Genomic DNA, 17131 nt, shown 5'->3' with positions numbered 1-17131 from the left:
TTGTAAAATACAGTATAGTCATAAAAACATAGAAGAGAATGTAAAAGTATTAATTGGTTTCATGAAGTGTAATTAAGCCAAAAGTTTCACACACACATGCGCACAGTGGTTTCATTTGCATGCATGTGCCTTTAAACACAGTCTGTCTCAGACTTGCGCGACCCCTGACCCCCGTGCTCCTGTTATGAGCAGGAAGGCTCTGCCTCTGTATCTGTCAGCAGTTACACAAAACTTGCACTCAACAACACAGAGAATCAAGAAGCATGAAGCGTCACACGTAGGGTGGGGCATGGTCTGTATTTTAACGATCCCGGTTCCAAACGATTCTCAATTTAGATTATTTTTGGGGACGGGGTCAGAAACTTTTCCATGCCTTGGTGGCGGCTGAGACTCGCTCGCTTAAAACCCGTAAATGTCTTGCTGCTGTTCAGCCAAGTTGAATAACGCACGACCACGAAGCGGGCAGGTACTTGATTAATTGACGAAACTACGTCACGACGACGCCGATTTCAAATCCCCCGTTTTGCAAGCTTTATGCAGTTTATTGCCTTTTGCACTAAATAGACAAATACGCATAGATAAACAAATCATGTTACAGACACATTTTGACCTATTTGACGTATAGAACAGTGGGCAAAAATTTGCAGTGAAAGTCAGTGTAAAATGTACCCAAATTCAGTCAAAGCGAGTGTAAAATTCACCTTTCTGCAATGATCTCTTGCAGCATTCAGCTAGTAGATATGAGATTTTAGGTCAGGAATAATTATGACCTACGTTTGCCATTGATCTGAAGTCATTTCGATCTTAAACTTCAGTGACAAGGAGAGCCGGATGGAAATAAAATGTGGGGGAAAATAAACATACTTCAGGAACGCATCTTCCTGGGAAAGCAGTGCGCTACCCGGAAGGACGAGTAGGAGCGATAAGGCGTGGGTGTTTTCTGGGTCAGTTAGCGGCTCGCCTTACAAGCAGCGAGGAACCAGCGCATCGTCGTGAAAGCTAATGACGCAAGGATGGGGGTGTGGGGGTATGGGGCGGGACTTTTTCGGCAAATGTCCAATTTAGAGCTGGTCTGAACTCACACTGTCCCTTGTGTGTGTTTGTGTGTGTGTGTGTGCAAACCACTGTGCCGTGGCACATTAGTGTAATCTATCTTTGTTGAAATTATGCCAGCAATGTATAGTGACCAGAGCAAAACAATTAAATGCTCTTCCACTAGATGGCACAAGGTACAATGAACCGGTGTATCCTGCTGTTGCCATTCATAACAGAATAACAGCTCTGTGCTCAACTAAATGGCTCAAATCTCACACTGAGAAAATTGGCAAATAACATTTATGATAAATAAAAGTAAACAGATGAAATCATTATTTCAGTATATATTGATACCTCAATTAAAAAGCGACCCGACATGAGTTTTTGGAGATACTTCACAACAAGCAAGTTTTGCAGATCGCAAAGAATTTAAGAGGCAAAATGCTTTCTTCAAGCTGCTTATTGCCACTACCACCTGAAGCTTACTTGAAAAGTGAACAGAAAACAGAGAATTAGGTTGTGTTTTTAAAGCAACACCACATAACTTTGTCTGCTGAAAGTCTGCTAGCTGCTAACACACGATGCAAAATGCCACATGCAGGCTAACGAAACTAGTATCGATGTAGCAGTGTTACGCAACAGATATTTGAGCATGAACAGTGACGCAACACGTAGATAGACAATAATAGTCAGAGGCGTATACAGTGCTGTGAAAAAGTGGTCGCCCCCTTCTCAAATATTTTTTTTGCATAGTTTTCCCAATTTAAGCTCAAACAAATAATAGATAAAGATAACCCAATTAAACATATAATGTAGTTTTTAAAATGGGGATTTTATTTATTAAGAAAAGAAAATATTCAAAGTAATGGCTGTATGACATTTTCCACAAGTCGTGCAGCACAAACAGGAGGCCTACCGGTTCAGTTTACGGCGTGGCCATAAACAAGCCATGTGTCGCTACGCCCCGTTTTCATGCCAACACATTGGTCGCTCTCACGCTTCACAAATAGACTACTAGCATCCAGTGAGTGGGCACGAAGAGAAGTTGTTTGTGTGTAGCTTGACTGACGCTGAGGTCTGTTTTCTCCTGTTGCCATGCAGGCTTACTCCACTTGCACACAAACTCAAATTTCATCTTTATCAGATATGACTTTATGCTCTCAATTTATTTGTTTATTTTTTAAATAACGCTTTAGTCTATGAATTTAAAAAATATATATATATATCTAAAATGTCTTGTAACATTACAACATTTTCCTCAAAAAGTCAATGTATCCATCGTCCGCTTATCCGGGGTCAGCATCTTAAGCAGGGAAGCCCTGACTTCCCTCCCCCCAGCCACTTCGTCCAACTCTCCCGAGGGGATCCCCAGGCGTTCCCAGGCCAATCCGGGAGACAAAGTCTCTCCAGAATTTCCTGGGTCGTCCCTCGGGTCTCCTCCCAGTGAGATGTGCCGAGAACACCACCTCAGGAGAGACGTGTCCATGACGCATCCTAACAAGCTCCTCTCGATGCGGAGGAGCAGTGGCTCGACTCGAAGCTCCTTCCGGAAGACCAAGCTCCTTTTGACCATACATTTCTTTGACAGCATTGCTGTGGAAATTCTAAGTGCTCTTTACCAAACCTCTAACATGCAGCAATGTTTTTTTTTTAGACAGCGACGACTTCCTCATTGTTGTCCCATGAACCCCATTACCGTTTAATGTTTGATAGATTAGTCAACAGATGTTGGCATCTGCCAGTGATTTCTCCAAGTCTGCAGCTGACACTTTAGGATTCTTTTTTACCTCATTGAGCATTCTGCATTGTGACCTTTACAGGACGGACGGCCACTCCTTGGAAGAGAAGCAGATAGACAATTTGTCTCACCGTGGACTGATACAGAAGAGATACTTTTGTAACCTTTTCCAGCTTGATGCAAGTTTCTATATAAAGTTCTGGCCTCAACCCGATTGAGATGCTGTGACATGACCTCAAGAGAGCTATTCACACCAGACATCCCCTGATATCTTTGCTGGACTGCAACAGTCTTGTAAAGAGGAAAAGGTCCAAAATTCATCTTGATTGTTGTGCAGGTCTGATAATGCACCTACAGAAAATGTTTGAGGTTTTTACTGCCAAAGGAGAATCAAGCGGTTATTAAAACCAAGGGTTCACTTACTATTTTCTTCATGTCCTGCGAATGTTTACATATTAAAAAAAAAATATATTTTTTTGGTGTGGTATTATTTTGAGCAGTTTATTCTTGTGATTTAAATGAAGAACAGACCAAATTTTATGACCAATTTGTGCAGAAATTTAAAACATTCCAAAAGGTTCACATACTCTTTCCCCCACTGTACTGAGTCCAATACCCAGGTTATTTTTATCTGCGTGTGAAGAGATTGATATCTGCATTTGGCTTTATTTTAACATGCCACAGAGTTAATATTTCAGTGTGCATGGAGGCATACTCCGACGAGCACATTATGCTCCGCTCATTAACTAACCTCACGCACCAATCTTGTAAAATAAGTTACGTTTTTTTAAAAATTAAAAAATAAATTACCAACATAATTCATGAAATTTTGACAAAACAACTTTAGAATTTTTAAAACTTTTTTCGAAAAAAATATTCTCGCAATGAAAAAGTTTAAGAAAAATAAATCTTGTAAGTTGAATTTTTTCTTTTCAAAATGCAACTTCATTATAAATGTATGCCTTTTTCTCAAAAGAAATTGACTTAATACCTTATTCTCGCAATATTACGACTAAAAATGTTTTATCGAAAAAATATCTCATCTTAATGCAGTTTTTTTCCCCTCAAAAACAACTACTCTTGCAATTTACAGCTTTTTCTTGACAAAATGTAAGGTCACTTTATCATCTTAAAATTGTCTTGAAAAGAAAAAAAAGAAAACAATGTTATGAATCTATTAAAGAAATACTTTTCTCGACTCTATTGTCATAAGAGTTAAGTCGCCGCCACCCAGATAAATTTTAATAATTCATTACGTTTAAAAAAATATTTAAAATAAATAAATAAATACAGGTCTAGTTTGGTAAAATTAAAACTTTTTAAAATTCTTGTAATATTACAGGGGAAAAAAACTCTGAAAATTACTATTTTCCTCAAAACAAAATATATATAAAAATAGTATTTAGACACGACATGCACAATCTTTGTTTGCATTGAGCCTTGGCAGAGATCTGCACCCCACGGAGTGACATTCTAGTTACATATGGTCGTTCTATTACTAAAACAACACACAGACTTTTAAGTCATGTCATGTCATATCTATCATCTGTTTACCTTTTGGTAAGGGTTGACGAGTCACTTAAGTGAGAATATGTTATGTCACACTGAGGCATTCTACTGTTATCATATGGTCCGTACAATATTTAAACTGGTATGTGGAGCGTGTCTGCATGTATATGGTGATATAAACAGCGGATGTAGGTCAATGCATGTCAGCTGGTATGCGTACGCATTTTCTCTCACTGGCCGCTGGAATGTTTAAATTCATCTTTACGCACGCTGATGTTCAAATTTAGATGTTCCGCCATGCTCGTTAATAATCAGCTGAGTGGAGCCTTGCGCTTTTTGTGAAGCATCGCTGGCGAAGCGCAGACATTCGGCGGGTGTTATCGCGCTGGTTCAATGTCACTTAGCCAGAAGCCCTCATGTCCTGCTGACAGCCTCATTTATCATCTGCAAAAACGTCGCCGAGAGAAGGTCATCGGTGGCTAAAAATGAGATGTGAATTACTCTGCGCAGTTTGGCAAAACAAGAGAACTTTGATTCTTATAGGCCAGATGAACGAACTGGACCAACAGCCATTGACCTAAAACATTTTTGGGGCAACTTATGAATCAGAACCGCCACAGTGCACATTAGAAATAAACAGACTCAAAATCCATACTTGTATGACAAAAAAAAAAAAAAGTACATCTGCCTGCACATTTAATCAAGGTTGTATGATATCGTTTTTCTCACTGTAATTTATGCATAGACTATGAACTTTAACACCCTAACAGGCCAATGAACATCAGCCAAAGAGGCGATTGTGTAAAACATCATGCGGGGCTACATTTGGCTGATTTGTGTGACATTTTATGATATCCAGTAATGATTTTTGTGCGTGCGTGTGTGTGTGTGTGTGTGTGTGTGTGTGTGTGTGTGTGTGTGTGTGTGCGCGCGTGTGTGCAGCCATAAGAGTGACCATGACTCTGTTCAGGTTACAGCTATGATACACTGAACACTTTATCCTCAAGCGGCGGGTCAGCGCTGATCAAATTATTTTTTGCCAATGTCGGCCGCGGCCCCCGAAAGCCCACATTACAGTATTAATCCCCTGGCTGGCTTGTCTCGCATGCTTTAATACCAACTACAGTAAAACAATAACATGAGATGCACAGATCCAAAAGAGTCTGGCCAGCATGGCTTCAAACTCCGGCAGCTGCCGCAAGACATGCACAAATCCTCCATGTTATCCCACAAAGCAGGCATTAGCCACAAAGACGCAGATCACGAGGACAAGGATATGTCCTATGTTTAAATGTCACTCTAAGTTATCATAACACGAAGCCCATCTAAAACAATTAGAAATGGACTTAGGCACACAAAACCCCACTCGCTTATTACTTCAGCCAATGAAGGATATGTTGACATCTGTGTTTGTTATCATGATAACACAAAAACCTGAGCCGAGGAAGAACTCCTTTCATTTTGGTCCAGATCTGGATCCAAGTGGCGGATGTAGTTATTATTATTATGAAGGACACAATCTATACTGCACCAGGGGTCTCGACCAGGGATTCTCAACTGGTAGTTCGGGACCCAAAATTGGGAAAGACAAAAAGTGCATTTAGATCTTTTAATGTGCCAGACTTTTTATTTTTGAAAAAATATATAATTTGACAGGTAGGGATATAAGTAAAAAATGTATTTCGTTCAATTTTCCATATTTAATGTAATGTAATCTATTTATGGCCTGTAATGATTTCATGCAATTTCCATTTTAATTTTGTTTTTGATTTACTTGTAGTTATTTTTTTTTAATCTTTTTTTTTTTTGCCAATACATAAATCAATTTGAGACTATTTAATTTTTGCTTTTTTTACATTTAATTTTACTCTATTTTAGTTTTATTTATTTATATATTCCATCCATCGATTTTCTTAGCCGCTTCTCCTCACAAGGGTCGCGGGCGTGCTGGAGCCTATCCCAGCTATCATTGGGCGGGAGGCGGGGTACACCCTGAACTGGTTGCCAGCCAATCGCAGGGCACATACAAACAAACAACCATTCGCACTCGAATTCACACCTACGGGCAATTTAGCGTGCCGCTATTTATAGATTTTTCATGTGAATTGACGTCTTTTATTTTGAGAACAAATATATTTTTGGCAGGCAGAGAAATAATTTCAATGCTTTTTTTTGGCCATGTTTTGTGCAAATTTTCCATTTAACTTCATTTTTCATGCATATGTTATTTATTAGTTCATTTCATATTTTTTATGTAGAACAACACATTTACACAGGTGTAAAATTGAGTTAAATAAAATTTTTGGGCAGATTTCCTTTGATTTCATTTGGATGTGTTCATTTACACATTTAATGTTGTCTAAAAAAAATTTGACAGGCACAAAAATTAACAAATATTTGGCCGTATTTATTAGGTACAATTTTGACATTTAATATTTTTAAAAGTAATTTTATTTTGTATGTATTTTTAAATGAAGTAAATGCATCTATTATTTTGGGTAAAAAATGACGGAGAAAACAAGTTGAACATCCAGTTTTTCGGCACTGTGAAATTCTGTTATTTAATCGACTTATCGAGTGTTATGACTGATAAAAAGGTGTTTATATGTAAATGGCCGTAGAAGGTGTGATGAGTGTCATGTGTGTAATGTGCATTGGTCTTGAGTGCAGCAGTAGCAGCAGCACATGCTAATTATCTTAAAGGAGATCATCTGATCAGATCCTAGTGTCCCTGCAGGAGGATCTTTAAGTAGCCGTGTCTGGACCAAGACTCTTAATATTATCTGGCCTACGTGAGCGTAGTCATGCAGCAACTCGGACCCACCAAATGTTGAAATCTATAGGATACTCTAAATATAATACCACATAGTAGGGTGCAAACCTCTGCCAAGTCCAAACAACCCTTGACAGTCTGTGTCTGTATGTTGGGGTAAGGGGAGAAATTAAATCAATCAATCAAAGAAGCAGGAGATACTGTGACACTTTTGGTGGCAGTAATGTGCACTTTAAGCAGACTATCGTGGGAAAAGTACAATCATACATAAAATGACAAACACTTCAGTTTCAATGCTCACGTGAGCAACGATAGTGAGACCTGGACGGGCCTGATCGGGACACACGGCCCCCTGACCAGAACCCGAGCAGTGTTCTGTTATTAGACGTCTGTGCTCATCATGGATTGTCCATAATGAACACCGTGTTCAGACATCATAGTGTTGTGCACTTGGCACCAGGACACCCTAGGCCACAGTTCGATGATCGAGTCATCGGACTTAAGGCCACGTCTTGCATATTTGTTTGAAGAGAGGGGTGGAGCTGTCAAATGATCACCACCTGGTGGTGTGTTGGCTCCAAGGGTGAGGGAAGATGCCGGTCCGACCTGGCAGATCCATACGTATTGTGAGGGTTTACTGGGAACGTCGTCCACGATGACAGTAAGCGGCGTAAGTAGCTATGCAGCGCAGCCCAGATTTTAAATGCAAAATTTGCTGACGATCATCTTATTTTAATCATGGCAGCAAAAATCATGATCATGATTAAAATTCAATTAATTGAGCAGCCCTAATCACAAGAGAGATTTTTTGGGGCGTAATCTGATCATTTTGCAGCGTTCTCATAATAATAATAATAATAATAATATCCATCCATTTTCCATACCGCTTATCCTCACTAGAGTCGCGGGTGTGCTGTAGCCTATACCAGCTAACTTTGGGCAAGCGGGAGGTACACCCTGAACTGGTCACCAGCCAATCGCAGGGCAAATAAACCACCATTCAAGCAGGGACGGACGGGGAGAACATGCAAACTCCACACAGGCGAGGGCGGATTTGAAACCGGGTCCTCAGAACTCAGTAATAATAATCATCATCGGAATTGTACTGTTCACATTAACAAAAATCAGATAAGTCACATAGGGGGAAAAAAAATAATAATAATACAAATAAATAAATAAAAAAAATTCAAACAAAGAACTGACCTGCAGTGCGAAATAAGCAAAAAAGCACTTTTGTCAAAAAAACAACAACAAAAATGACATCATAACACATGGCGGAAGTAATAAAAAAAAAAATTCAATCTAATTTAAATGTTCACTGTAGTGCATGTCATCAATTGGCGCACACCGTTAGGTCGTCAAGGTCGGTGTGACCGCCAAGCGTTAAAATAGACTGATGGAGGAGGCTGTTTTGAGAACATGGCCACAAATTTACGAGCTGCTGAAAAGATTAACGATGCAGTGAATGACGAGCAGTGACACGCACGCACGCACGCACGCACGCACACACACACACACACACACACACACCTCTCACTTAAAGCACACTCTCTTTGTGTCCTCCAAGAAAATCACACCTCATTAGTAGAATTACATTTGTGCTTGACCATAATAAAGATGTTTTTGGGAGTGATGACTGCAACGAGAAGCGCTCACCTGTCGGCCGGGTCATTGAGTGGCGGTGAATTGGAGGAGGCAGGACCGTCCTCGCTATCCTGGGGCAGGTCCTCGCACTCCGCCTCACACTTGTCGTCATCCAGCAGCTCCGTGATCTAAACACACACAACAAATGTCAAAATGATTCCGTTCACGTCTGTTTCTTAGCGAGAATCGGAAACTCGCCAAATATAGTGACCAAATGGCTAAATTGGCAACTTTTGTAAACTAGATCATCTCTGTTCACGGCCAAATAGATTGTCAAATAGATTAAATCCATTAATGGTCCAACCCTACGTAAAACGGCAAGTTGGCAATGGCAAATCGCTGTACGCCTTTACGCAAAAGCGTACATCAACTTGCCAAGGTTACCTCCAAGTACCTTCTAAATGCAACACTGTTAAATTTACAATGCCACCCCACCCGCCCACCGCACCCCATCAGGGTGCCATGCCACACGACGACACCAAACGACCTTATCGTTTGATGCAACTCAGCCGTGACATTTCAGGCAACAGAGGCGGTTTTATAACACATCTAAATATAGGCCATCCATCCAGCAGGTGAACAAGATGGAGAACGAGGGGGGGGGGGGGGGGTTAAGAGAGTTAAGAGAAATACAGTATACACACCAGGCTTAGGGGATTTTAACGCATTAATTTAACTCATTCTCAGGCGACGAAAATGTCGCTAATAAGTAAATTATTTTTCAATCTGAGTCCTGTTTTATATCTCGATTCACCCACAAGATATATTCATGCAAAGGATATGATGTCACGGTGGTTTATGGCAACATTTACAGTATATTACATATTTCACTTCTCTTCCTCCAGTTTGTCCTCTGCTCCGCTCTGGACAGCAAACTCATTTGCTGCCATGTCGCCATGGCAACACGGCCGCTCAGACACTCTTATTAGCACCCGGGAGATTCTTGTACGGTCACTTTCGGAGTGCGGCCGCACACCAGGATGACTCACCCAACTCAAGATGAGGACAGCATCTGTATCTTGCTTGAAGCGATTACATTATTTGCTGATTCAACAACAACATGAAAGGGTCACGCAAAGTTCACGTGCTGATAAACAACCAACAAACTGACTGATGAACCAACACACAAACCCGTTTATAGATTTATTTTGTTGAGACAAATGACTTTTTCTGGTAAAGAGCACATCTCTTATCTTGCTGACAGTTTCAGCTGTCACTACTTCCTGGTGTGACTTGTCTTCAAACAGCTAATCCGGTCGTGAAACCTTCAAAATAAAGGTTCCCGACCCGACCGAGGAGCACACAGGACATGCTCCCTCACATCTGGGACATCATTCATCAATGGCAGCGAGGAGTGGAGAGCAGACAACTGACTGACTAACCAAATAACCCACTAATTAACTACATACCCCAAGTAACCAACTAACTACATAAACCAAGTAACTAAATTAGTTGGTCAACCAACCTACAAAACTAAGTAACTGAACAGCCACCTAACTAAAATACCAAAACAACCAACTAATTGACTGAGTTAGCCACCCAACTAACAAAACAAGCAAGTAAATAACCAACCAAATTGCCAACTAACATGATCAAGTGAGTATATTAACTAAATGAAATACCTGCAAAGAAGGTACTTTATGCATTTTCATGCCAACGGTCACCACAGAGAGTCACTTGCATAACCAGACTAAATAACCAATTAACTAAATAACCAACTACATAAGCAAGTAACTTAAAAAAGACCAACCATCTAATTAACCAACTAACTGAATGACTGACTACATAAAACAACTAACCAGTCAACTTAACATTTTCAGGTTTTTTTTCTATTGATAAATTGTCTTTTTCCCCTCTACTAATATTTTGTAGTACTTTTTAATATTTTGCTGTAATTTGTTTTCTAATATTTTTCTGGTGTGCTACATAAAAGGAGGGTTAAGCATATTTTGAGCATGCAGTTATACATTGTTTAAAACATCAACACACACGTAAACTGGTTGCACTGGTTTAGACGTAATGTGATGAGCTCCAAGTCACACGGAGGTTTGAATAAGGCTGTCATTATAACAACCGTCGCTTAATCGTTCGTGTCAATCACAGTTATGCTTTTTTAATCTATTTTTTTGGATATCGCAGTTCATTTTAAATAAAATGAAAGCTATGGATGTCAGTGTATCAACCAATTGACTCAATTCACCCTGTGATTGACGAGTCAGATGGATGTAACTGATACTTAGTGTATCAAATGTTATCAGCAGCCCCTTTCACACACAGTTTGCACAAAATTTGCAAATCAGATAGAATGATCAGCTTTGTTCCCTGCAATTGGCTGATGATATGAGTGACGACATCAGCAGCCGCACCTGGTGTGATGATTAGATAGTCCCTATTGCTTTCAACACAATTAGGATAATTGTGTTGTAGGATAAAATGATTGTCGGATGTGAAACTTCACACCCCGGCACCCTGTATGGAGGAATACCCTTACACATGTCTCACCTCTATTACCAGCTTCAAAGACAGAACATTTACATTCCGGAGTCTGTGTCGAAGCCTTTCAAACAGAACAGCGACACGAAAATAACAAAAACAAGTGTGAAAGGGGCTTTTCGAAAAGGCAACTCGTGTAGATTGCATGTCTTTCATGTTTTGTCTGTTTAAATCTTGGCTTGCAGGTGTCAGTTACCCTGTTATATCACCACCACCATCTATCTCCCTCCAAGTATTGTCCAGCGGATTTCCTTCCCGCTACCTCTATTGGCGTCTTTCCCGTTACCTGGATTGACATCTTACATAACCATAGCATGATGCAGTCTATCACCTGTTCATTGATGGAGCTGTAGTCGTTGGTGGTGGAGACGTCGTCGTCCTCCGAGTCAAACAGGCCTTCCTGATTGTCAAGCAGACCGGTCAAAACTCGGCTGACAGACTCCTGGTCGCACAGGTCCTCGCCTTCTGTCGACAGACTGCATGTCGAAGATGACAAAGTGCCATAATAAGTAGTAATTGGATACCAGTTTGGTCCAGAAGCATTTAGACTCTGACAGTTTCATTTATACGGCACTAGAAAGGATTAGAAAAAAAAAACTTTCGCGATGGGCGATGGGATTATTTCTAGTCATTTTATTTCTTTTGTGAAAGGTGGTGTTAATCGAGAATAACTGGCGAGTGGACCAATCTCAATCATACGACATGAACATTACACGTACATAATCGAGTGTGCTGTGGAATTGTTTTGACTTAATTTGACTATCATTCTCGCCATCCTGTTTATTTTTATTCTGCATAAAATTGTCTTGCCAGGCCACAATTTTGCAACGCTGCTCCAATGTCATTTGGCAAGCCATGAGCAAGCAAACTGTCAAATGCTGATGGCCTCACGTGTGTTCGAATGATTCGCGAAACATAATAAAAAAAAGGAAGCATATAGTGACATTTGGGACACTTTATAGATACACTTGCATTCAAAAGCTTGGAGGTCACTTCTGGGGGGGGGCGGTCACTTATTTTGTAAAGAGAAGCAGCATTTTTTTCTTTAACATCGAGTATTTGTGATTTACTCATTTTAACTGAAAAAAAAAAATAAGAGACCCCAAAGCTTTGGACAACGGATTATTTCTAGCCTTTGTGTATGTATCCCTTACGCAAATATGCCAGTTAAATATTAAATATCAGCCTTTGTGTTTGTCTGTGGGGTTGTGTGCCTTACTGGAAGATGTCAGGCCCGAAGACAGCGGCGAGCGCTCTGACGTTCCAGCTCTCGCGCTGCAGCGCCGCCACGCTGGCCAGAAAGCGGCACAGGAAGCGCAGAAGGCCGTAGTTGAGCTGCGGAAGCTGCTGCAGCAGGAACTTCAGGTTGCGGCACAGCTCCTCCTCACTGCTGTATTCTGCATCCAGATAACTATATATGAATGTGTGTCGCTGAGAAGGAAGAGGAGTGCAATCCACAACAGCACTGACTGTGAGTGACTCGGCACATTTTAATTAGTGCCATTGCTTAACAGGAAGTGGTCACCATTCCTGTCTTCAGAGGTCAAATAAAAGGTCGCCCATTGTATTCCTGTGCTTGGAACAGGCATTCCAAAGGAAAAACATTCAGACCAAGATAAAATAATCTTGCAAAAGGTGACACGAGGCCAAAATGGGCTACAGAAAAATGGACCAAAAAAGGCAAAATTTTAAATCAGGAGTGTGAAAAGTACCCCTCGGTGCTCAAGGGGATTAGAGCAGATTAAGTGAGATGAAAACAGAGTTAAAAGAGGACAGGATGATGAAGCATAACGCCAACAAAATAACAGCAGTGATTCTGAGGCCATTAGAATGAATCCACATTTTTGTGGGTTTAAAACCTGGTAATTAGCGTACTTCAAAAGGCAACGAAGACCTGTGTGCAATGTGTTCCGCTACAAAATGTTTGTGTGTGTTTGAATTACTAATTGTGGATCATTTCTATTCTAGCCTTTTGTCTTTATTTCTATTGCGCAACGTAGTGCTTGCGAATGACTGGCAAGGACCAGTCGCATTATAGTAAAACTATGTGACCGAGGATTTGTTATGCATTCTTGAGATTCTTACCGAATTCTGCTATAAACCTATCAGGGCCAGGGGCCCTTTTGTTACAGAGCTCACCAATTACGCTGGCGAAATCCTTTTGTTCAATTCCCTATCTGCTGCAGACAAGTGTCAATATTTGATTTAAAAAAACAAAAAGAAAAAAAAAACCTCCACATACTTTGCTTTGAGTTTGGGGTTGTCTCCAAATTGCGTAGTGTTTTGGAAAAAAGACAGAAAAGCTGTGTATTTTTTATTCAGTTATTTTTTTTAACTGTGGAATATTTGTGTGTGACGCTCACATGTGACCGAGTGATCACTGGATTATTTTGATTTTGGATTATTTCTAGTCATTGTTATTTTCTATTGTCTAAACTAGCCGTGATCATGGATAACTTGCAAGCGTGGTGATCACATTAACTCATACACTGCCGTGGACGTTTGTTTGTTAAATGGACTCCAACTGTTAACTGCAACTGACGTTGGATTCGTCACTTTTTTTTGTTTTGTTTTTTCGGGTAGCCGTGGAAGAGTTTCTTGCCCAGCTAGTCTGCGAAATAGAGGTTTGGTAACCACTGTAATGACTAACAGTTTTCTGTAGATGGTGCCGGTGCATCGCACTTTATTTGAGATCAGTTTATTTTTTGAGTAGAAGATTAAGATTAAGCGACTTGTCACATCGATAAAGAGGGAGAGAAATGGCAATATGTTTGAAGTCTGACAAATTTAGGCATCTCAAACTAGGTAGCAGAAAGTGTGCTTCATGATCGTGAAAAAAACGTGACAGCTCATGGAGTAAATGACAAACGGCATAAAAAAAAAAGCTATTGAAATGGAGTGAGTCAGCGTCCCGTGCAGTGAGTTTCATAATTGTATCGCCGTAAATATATTACCTTGGCATCAATAGCCCTTTCTCAGTCTTGTTTTTATTGTTTTATAAAAGCAAAAAATATTAGCATCAAAGCCACTAGCTCGGTTTACATGGAGCCTGGTATTCTGATTAGAATCGTGCTAGAAGCTGAAACCAAATAAAAATGATTCCATATGAGCATCTCAATGGGAATAAACAGGCTGAAACCGAATAGGGTTAGAGTATGCGTTTCGCTGCCTGCGCATGCGCTGTCTTGACGTAAATCCGCAGTGACGTCATTGTTTACGCACTTTAAAACATGGTCTGTGACTTGTAACTTGTTTTTATGAAAATTGTCAGTGAACACAATATTCTGTGGCAATATGAGGAACTCTGCTTTGAAAACAGTTGCCTGTTAATGACTTAGTAGTGCAGTTAGTTGACTTTTAAGTATGCATTATTATTCGTAGTTCTGTTAATTTCTATTATGCAAAGCGGCAGTCGGCGCGAGTAAATTTGCTCTAAATCTATCCAGGCATCTGTGGCACACCTTGGTGCAGCTGCAGAATGGGTCCTTGAATGGGCGCCGGGATGACTGGCTCGGGGAGCTCCTGCAGGAAGAGCCGCAGCAGACTGACGGCCGACGCCAGGTCCGCCTCCTTGTCCAACGCCACCTCCTCGCCACTATCGTAGCGCCGCCGCAGCCAGCCCACACGCTCGGCGTTGCCGTTGACCAGGAAGGGACCCTCCAAGTCCAGATGACCTGGCGACCCAAAACAGGAAGACCCGTGAAACCCCTCTAGGGGTGCAAAATCATGAGATCCGAGTCTTTATACTTGAACTTGTTAACAGAGAACAGCATGATGAAACAGAACACTAACAATGGGAACAGTCATTGGCTCATTATCATTCCATTAGAATTAACATGTTTGCATGAGCTTGCGTGTCTGATAATTGACATACTTCAAAGGCGCCCATGACCACAATATCTACTGTTTAAGTAGCAATGTGACAAGATTTCCCCAAAATGGGAGTCTGTCTGGTTGGAACAGCCACTTCAATGTGAGTACAATGTACCAAGAATTTAGAAAATCAGATGATGGGCTCCAGGAGAAATTTAGTTGTTGTTTTTTTTTCTTCCTGAAAACATGTCAATTTTGGGGAACATTTTTGTGTGATTATTGTCGAAAGAAAATCTGTTCAAAAAGACCTTTAAATTGGAGAAAGGAGTCTAACTCAATGAGTACTCGTTTATCCTTAACCCTTTCGTTTCATCCGCTACTCGGGTAACCCCTTCGCCGATTGGCTGACAAGTTTCAGTTAAAAATATCCACCGATAAGCTGGTACAGGCCAAAATTTCCAAAAGTTGCCAACAGTTCTTCAGAGCATGAAGTTTCAAATGGCGTAATTTGCCCTAAAAACTTGACTTAACTGGTGCAAATTGAACATTATTGTGGAGAACAGCAGGTTGGGCACTAGAATAGGTAATGTACTTAAGTTATCTTTTTTTTTGTGAATTCATTCATTATTATTTATGGAGGATTTTAGAGGCGTTTGAAGTGCTCATTCCATGTTTTTTTATAAAATTCAACGAAGATGGCACCCTGAGAGCAACGATCGCATTACAGTAACTGTCTATTGCGCCTGTGTGCGAAGTGCGTAGTGTGCTTTCTTCAACGTGAATTATTTCTGGTTGTACCATTTATTTTTAATGCGCTACGTGATGGTTATCATGAATGACTTAAAGGGAACTATCACATTTATAATAAATGGTTCTTTTGCACCTGTGTGTAACCAAATGCACTGTGGACATTTTCTTTACTGTCGATTATTTCAAGCCATTCTGTTCATTGTTATTGTGAAAGGTGGCAGTTTTAATGAATGAATTGCAAGGAAGTCATATTACAGTAACTGTGACACACCTCCATTGTACCTTTTTTGGATTATTTCAAATCAGTGCAATGCCAGTCAAGATCATTCCTATCATGTTCTCACCCTTATTGTTTTAGCCTTGTTGATCTTGCATGACGTGCGTTTTATACATAAGCCAGTTTTGAGGTGTACCGTGTGCAGTGGTGTGATTAAAAAAAAAAAAACTTCGCTTTAAGTGCAGCTATTTTCCAGTTATTTCATTTTAAAAAGATCTTTTTGATGCATGAATTCCAGAATTCTGACAGCACACACAGACAAGCACGGCCATTAAACAAGAGATTAAAGCCTTTTCACAGGCTGAATAACTTCCTGACTCGCAGCAGTGGCCCATTTCCCGCACTAGCAAAGGCCAGCAGGGGCTTAAAGACTTGTTACGTAACCTCATATGGTCATAAGGTGAAGCCCCAGTAGGATAATAGTCGTATTTTACAGTAATATTTACTTTATGATCATAGGAAATGGAACGCCCGCCAGGATGTTTTCATCCCATATGCCATTGGGTTTCCGAAATGTTGGGATTTCTTGCACAAGATCAAAGACGATAATGATCACTGCCACACAAAACACAACTCGGCACATTTGGAGGACCAGTTTGTGTTTGCACTGTCCTTTAAATGTAGTTCTAGGAAAATCTATTGGGCCTTAAAGAAGACCTGCTGGGAGTTGCAGTAACTTTGGAGAAGTCTAGGAATCTGGTTCCTTGTGTATAAATCTTTTAATTCCAGGGATGGCAAGTGCTCAAAAAATAACAGTGACCGCAGGAACTTTACCTGGTACCTTTTGGAGAAGCGTTTTATGTTTGGACTGAAAGAACTATTGCTTCAGTTTCAGGGTAATGTATCAGGGCCCAAAGAAGACCATACTTGGAAAAAGGAGTAAGCTCATCACGAAAAGTCTGTGAACCTTTGCGGTGGGGTCTGTAGCACTGAACAAACCTGATTAGGGTCTTTTCCACCAAAAAAGCCCAGGAACTCAAAAGATTCCTGTGGCCAGTGTGGTTTGTACTTCCACCGCACCTCACAGTTCAGAGTAATTTATCCAAACGAGACTAATGATATGCAGTGCCCTCCAAAAGTATTGGAACGGCAAGGTCAA

At 40.5% G+C, this 17131-nt stretch overlaps 1 protein-coding gene across 5 annotated transcripts in view; it reads right to left on the bottom strand.

Moving 5' to 3' along the window:
* The window catches only part of fam13b (family with sequence similarity 13 member B), a 49073-nt gene that overhangs the window by 20501 nt on the left and 11441 nt on the right, over nt 1-17131 (bottom strand). For all 5 annotated transcript variants that reach the window (XM_061685068.1, XM_061685070.1, XM_061685071.1 and 2 more), the window contains exons 4-7: nt 14654-14866; nt 12412-12589; nt 11524-11668; nt 8712-8827 (exon numbers count right to left, since the gene is read on the bottom strand). In XM_061685068.1, the coding sequence (XP_061541052.1) occupies nt 8712-8827; nt 11524-11668; nt 12412-12589; nt 14654-14866 (652 nt within the window). The remainder of the gene's footprint in view (nt 1-8711; nt 8828-11523; nt 11669-12411; nt 12590-14653; nt 14867-17131) is intronic.

Source organism: Phycodurus eques, chromosome 9, assembly GCF_024500275.1.
Source record: "Phycodurus eques isolate BA_2022a chromosome 9, UOR_Pequ_1.1, whole genome shotgun sequence".
Lineage (NCBI taxonomy): Eukaryota > Metazoa > Chordata > Actinopteri > Syngnathiformes > Syngnathidae > Phycodurus > Phycodurus eques.
The sequence above is the reverse complement of the archived record's forward strand: the minus strand, read 5'-3'. Positions and strand labels throughout refer to the sequence as shown.